This window comes from Acanthisitta chloris, unplaced genomic scaffold, assembly GCF_000695815.1.
Source record: "Acanthisitta chloris isolate BGI_N310 unplaced genomic scaffold, ASM69581v1 scaffold31222, whole genome shotgun sequence".
Lineage (NCBI taxonomy): Eukaryota > Metazoa > Chordata > Aves > Passeriformes > Acanthisittidae > Acanthisitta > Acanthisitta chloris.
This window is the reverse complement of record NW_008660343.1, coordinates 1-6,119: the sequence shown is the minus strand read 5'-3', so window position 1 is coordinate 6,119 and position 6,119 is coordinate 1. Positions and strand designations below refer to the sequence as shown.

At 42.8% G+C, this 6,119-nt stretch overlaps 1 protein-coding gene across 1 annotated transcript; it reads right to left on the bottom strand.

Moving 5' to 3' along the window:
• Positions 1 to 761: 761 nt before the first annotated feature.
• Positions 762 to 5,963, bottom strand: ITGB3BP (integrin beta 3 binding protein (beta3-endonexin); the record flags this gene model as incomplete). The annotated part of the gene is made up of 5 exons (XM_009069789.1): positions 762 to 821; positions 2,458 to 2,551; positions 3,594 to 3,672; positions 4,865 to 4,937; positions 5,826 to 5,963. Coding segments are annotated over 5 exons (444 nt in total), but the record flags the coding sequence as incomplete, so codon positions are not given.
• Between the last annotated feature and the right edge of the window lie 156 nt (positions 5,964 to 6,119).

The following is a 6,119-nucleotide window of genomic DNA, read 5'->3' as shown; positions in this document are numbered from 1 at the left end:
CTACAATTCGCCACATGAGGAAGAGTTTAGGCCTCAGCAGACACAACCCAAATTGCCAGAGCTGCTGGTGGCAAGAGCCGTGGAGATGACACCAGTGATTTTCATTCTCAATTCTAAGACAGAATGTGTGAAGGGAACAGAAATATCACAATATCAGTGGAGAGTGTTCGTGGATTTTCCTGCCTGAGAGACAAAACCCCAACCCTGTTTGTATCCCCTTCCCTAACGTGGCTCTCTGTCCACATGGGATTAAATGGCACCAACTCCAAATATTATCACAGCACTAGTTATGAAGCAACCTCACAGTCAGGATTTCAGACTCCCCTCAAGGGTGCTAAGTACCTCACAATACATACAAGATGGAAAAGGTTCTGCTGCAAGGCTGTCACTGGGCTCACACACCGCAAACACACTGGGAGGGAGGAGGATGAACAAGGTTAACTGGGATATACAAAAGGTATGGAAAGTCTCCAGGACCTGAATGCACTGGACCATGACTCAAGTGCAAGACTATTGATGGTTTCTTCTCCTTTCACAGTTTCTTTGAGGAACTCATACTCAGAAATACCCAACACAATGAAAATAGCTGAAAATATTAACTTCACGTTTGCTCAGTGGAGAAGTTTTCAGAGGAAACATTCGATTACCATAATTTTCCTATACTAAATGTTATCCAACTTATTTCAAGTGGAAACAACTAAGAAGGAATCAACTAAAGGGAATCAAAACACCTATTACACAGGAGTTACAGAGTTCCTTACCTGGGGCAGGGAGTTTTCCATGGTTTGCTTTCAGCAGCTGAAGCTCTTCTGCTTGACTCACTAGTGAAGAAATAAATCCCAAATGAGTAAGTGTTGCCCCAGAGATTTCCAAGAAAATAATAACCTCTGCTGCCTTCTTCACTTCCAAAGTGTTGGGATTTTTCTTTAAGGAAAATAATCCCTTTACCTATGTAATTGTGCTCAAAAAAGTTCACCAAAAATGTCAAAAATCCAGCTCATTTTAACAAGTTGTGCTTAAAAGCCTCAGAGCGCATTTTATTCTTTTTTCTTTTGTTTTTTTTTTCTTCCAGTGCTGACATGGCGCTTTGTTCCTAGTTTAAAGAGGGGGGAGGAGGGGGGGGAGGAAGATGCTTCTTTCCCAAGGAGCTGAGAGACTGGTCAGAAGAGTCAGCCTGAGATCTCCTCTGGGCTGTAGGACTGTCCTGTCCAGTAATGCAGACACACACTGTTTCCAGATAACTTGTTTAAGAGAGGATCTGGCATTACACTGGGAATGCTACAGTGTATACACATGCAAAAGGCAAAGGGAACGAGCTTTGGAATACAAGTCAGGAAAGAAATGGTAATTTACACCACAGCAGCTGCTGGAATTGTGTGGAGCATAAATCCCACTGCTTTGGGAAGAAAAAGCCTCTGTCACTTACGGCTTTACTGTTCACCTGCTTCCAACTGCAAACAAAGCAGTCCCAGGCACTCCAGGATTTCTTCCCTACAGCTAGCTCCAGTGTTTTCACCTGAACACAGCACCCAGACAGGCTGTAGAATAATATATATTGGCCAAACATCACATTTGCTGCAGGTTAAGAAACCATTTTACCACCTTTGCCTGTTTGTCAAGACACTGGACACAGGGACTAGGTGAATCCACATGTTACTCATTCCCTGCAACTAGAGCATGAGGTTGGTATGAAAAGCCTGCAAGAACACTGTTAAATATGCAAAGCTTTGAGCAGCAGCAGGGAAACAGCCTTAGACACAAACCTGTAGCACAAAGGTGTGTGGACAGCTGAAAGGTGTTGCTGCTGTAAAAACAAAGTGCCCGAGCCACAAGGCCCTTGGGTGCCACTTTTTCTCCCCTGTAATTACCCACAATGCCATTTTTTCATTAGAATATTTCCCTCCTCTCCCAGCTGCAGAAGCAGTTGGGAAGAGCTGGATGGATGCACGTCAGAGACCCTATGGATAAAGGGTTTCCTAAAAATGGACACATCTAAGTGGAAAACTTCGTGGGCTCCTTTGGAGAAGCATTACAGGTGTGCCACCTGTGAAATGCCTTTATCTCAACAGCAGAAGCATATGGTATGTCCATCATTTACAGACACATGAATAGCCACTTTTCAAGCTATATTCAGCCTAATCCTCCTACCAGGCAAACAAACAAACCAACTGCCTGGCGAGGAGAGAAGAAAAGCAGAGCACACAGAGTGCAAACGCTTAGCCTAATCACTAGCTAAGTACCCACTAAGTATCTAACTATTTGCATGAGAAAAGGTGTTGCTCTTGCCTGGTGTCCCTCCCAGAGTGCCTGGGAGAGGGACATGGGGCTGCCAGTCTTTTATGGCACAAGGACATTTGTGCTGCCTCAAAGTCCTGCGGTGTAACACAGAGGAAGCATTTGGAGAGATCCTTGTTAAACGGTTGGAAAGGGGATAAAGAGGTCGGAAATTCTCCTTACACAGCTCTTGGGTTTTCTTCACTTCAGCCCTGAGGTCACAAGACGAGTTGAAGACGCCGATGATGTTTTTAAGCTCTCTACTGCCCTCCAAAGCCTGGGAAACGGGAATTAAAGACACTAGTAAATTGCATTCCCAAATTAGCTACATAGATGGCTACAACTTAGCAAAAACATGGGAAAGAACTTTTGGAAACGGTTCAGAAGCTCTAAATGATGCACGAACGAGCCAGAAGGACTCAGAGGTCCAGGGTGTAAGAACACAGGTTGCCTTGGAAAGTGGGATTCAGGCTCTTCTGGAAGTGTTGCTTAAAAATCTGCTGTTATTTACTCTCCAATCCTAAACCTTCAGCTGTTTAAACAGATTGACACTCGCCCAGAAAGCAATCCCGGCCCAGGTACAAGCCGGAATGTGTCAGAAAATGGAAACTCAAAAGCATTTCAGCTTCTATCAGACACCCTCAGCACAGACCTAAAAACATCCCTACCAAAGCCACCGAAAGGAGCTTTCAATAGCCTTTGCTAAATGCTCATTCCAATTAAAACGTTTTGCATTAGTATCGGTCGTTTTTTGGTAAATAAAACATTGTCAGGCCGCATAAAATAAATCAATGCAGTGCTCTGAGTGCACTGAGTTGCTGCTCAGCTATTGACATCAGCAGGGAACCTTGCGCTGAACTTATTCAGGATGCAAAATGTGACTTGAACAACAGCGATTTGCATTTCAGCATGTGTTAGACCAGCAAGTGATGATACATTAACGGCAAATCACACAGTACCATCAGTTCAACACAAAGAGATGCTCAGTCGTCAAAGAGACAAAAGTCTAGGTAACAACAACTCATACTTTAAGTTATTTATAACAGTTGAGAACTACTCCATGTGGTTTTATTCACGTGACATGAATTAATAATGGTGCACTTGGAAAAGCAGCTCCTCTTGCTGAAATGTAAACAATCTACCAAGTTTTGAGGGGTTTTTTGGGTTTTCTGCATTTCCAAGTCAAACCTAAGTGGTTTCAAGCATTTTATTTGCTTCCCCATCCCTTCAAACTCACACAGTTGTATATAAGATTTTAACATCCACTTCAGATCCTGTATGAAAAGGAGACTCATAAAAGACCTCAGTGTGAACCAAACCTTTAGGCTTGTCAGATTAGCTCTTATTTTCAGAATCCTATCCAAAGAACTTCTCACTTGGGATTGCAGTTCCAGGAACCTGCATGGAAAAAATAAACCAATGATCAATTAGCCACATCAGCACCTGCTGAAAATCCACATTTGTAGTGTGTCCAGAGTCTGCCCACATCGAATCAGGAGGGATCTAGCTCAGGTGTGGACACACAGGCTGTGCAACCTGTGCCATGTAACACCAAACACAACTTGGTTGGGTTAGGATTTCTGTGCCAGCTGCGACTAATAGCCTGACTTTAAGGATAAGAACTCCGGCTCAGCAATATCACAGGATTTTCTGCACTGAATATGCACTGAAGAAGTTCCTGCCATGACTGTTTGGCCTGTTTTCTCTTTGAGCCATTTAAACATGCAAATCAAACAATCATTAAGTATTTCCTCCCACAGAAGGAAGAATATAAGTATAAACCCTTAAATCTGGAGACAGTGTGAGAACAACTGACCTGTCATGTTTCAGCATGGCAAGAAAGGGAAGAAAATGCTACTATCAGTGTGTCCTACAATGTATTTTCCACCCGGAAAGCCAAAGTGTATGGAAGTTGCCATCAGTACTAAGCGTTGGTGTTGGTTTGTAAGTGTTTTTCCTGGCTAATCTGATGCAAATCTTTTAAAAACACACTGAATTATTGACTGCATCATTTACATGTCAATGAACACTGTGATTGCTCCAACTGTCCTGTAACTCAGGGCTACTGTCGCTAAGAAATGAGTCTGTGTGTGCTGACAAGGGATTTACTGAACCACGGGGAATTCCCAAATTAATCACTTTACACCTTTCCACTGGTACAGTTGGCAGGTTTTATTTTTCACTATTTAATATGTCATCCAAAGAATTTTGCCAAGCTCCATCACTTAGAGATAACATCCTGCACCAAAGGAATTTCAAGGTCAAAGTGGGGGAAACATCTATTCCGAGGAAAAAGCCCCAACAAACAAATTGTGCAACAATAAAAGGAAGAAACAGAACTTCCAACGTAGTATTTAAGTGAATAAATGTCACTATTGTTATTATTACAGCTTAGAAGAGAAGAATTGGAAGAGACTTTGCATCAATCTGTGCCTATAACCACTCAGTGCCTTTGGAGATCTAATCCTGTGGAATTAGAAGTGTTACAAATAATCACTATTGGTTGAATTCTGGAGGAAATATTAAGCTTTTCTAAGTGAAAATCACAGTATTTCACCCACAGCAAACTTAGTACATGTAATCCACTCACACATCCTGCTCAGCTGGAGGCTGCCCTCTCCTGGATAATCCACGGCTGGAACTGCTCTGCTCACTCCCATCTCCTAGGAGGGTCACAAGGGAAAATAAGAGATAAAAATAAGATATTAAGTAATCGAAACACATGGAAATGGTGTTGGTATGAACCTTGATTGGATCGTCTTTTAGGAAGAGGAAAAAACCCCCAAAACTCTCTTGGAAAGCAGGACAGATCTCCCTGGAATGAACCAGATCCCCTTGGAATGAGCCACACTAAAGTCACTCTCATTCACACTTTTGCCTTGTGACCTCTCATCAATTCCATTACATTTCTGTTCCTGGAAACTTTGGAGTTATAGTATTAATCCCTGGAAGTTATGGACAGTATTATTCTCTACAGTATAATAGCATACAGTATAATATAGTGTAATTCTGATGGATAATTCCTGTGTTCTTTTCATCCTATTAACTGCCTAAACACAGCATATTAGCTTGGAGCATTATCCTGGAAATGCTGGAATGGCTGAACAACGAAACCCTCATTTTCTTTTAATATAAACTGCCTGAACCCCAACTCCACCTTGTAAACAGCTACAGAGATGCTTCAAATCACTTCCAGAGCCTCCAACATGCTATACTGACAATGTAACACTCCAGCTCGGAACATGACAGAGGGAACAGGATAAATCCTGCTGCCAATTGTGATATATGGTCCCCTGATTCATGTCAATATGAAGCAGTGTTGGAATCTAGATGAATAGCTACCTTAATACTGTTTTGTTAAGCCTTATATTGTTTGTGATGCCGTTTGTTTGGAGTTGGAAGCTGCTATGACACATAGAAGCTGGGAAGGCTTGCAGAAGGGCAAAAGCTCGCTTGATCTTGATTTTCAGTACGAATACAGACCGTGAAAGCGGGGCCTCACGATCCTTCTGGCTTCTTGGGTTTTAAGCAGGAGGTGTCAGAAAAGTTACCGCAGGGATAACTGGCTTGTGGCGGCCAAGCGTTCATGCCGACGTCGCTTTTTGATCCTTCGATGTCGGCTCTTCCTATCATTGTGAAGCAGAATTCACCAAGCGTTGGATTGTTCACCCAATAATACGGAACGTGAGCTGGGATTAGACCGTCGTAAGACAGGTTAGTTTTACCCTACTGATGATGACTAGAAGCTGGGAAGGCCCTAGGAGGGCAGAGCTGGGCAGTGCCCCGCGGGCAGCTGTGTGCCAATGAACCTGAACTTTTTAATACATATTCATGACTGTCCTGAG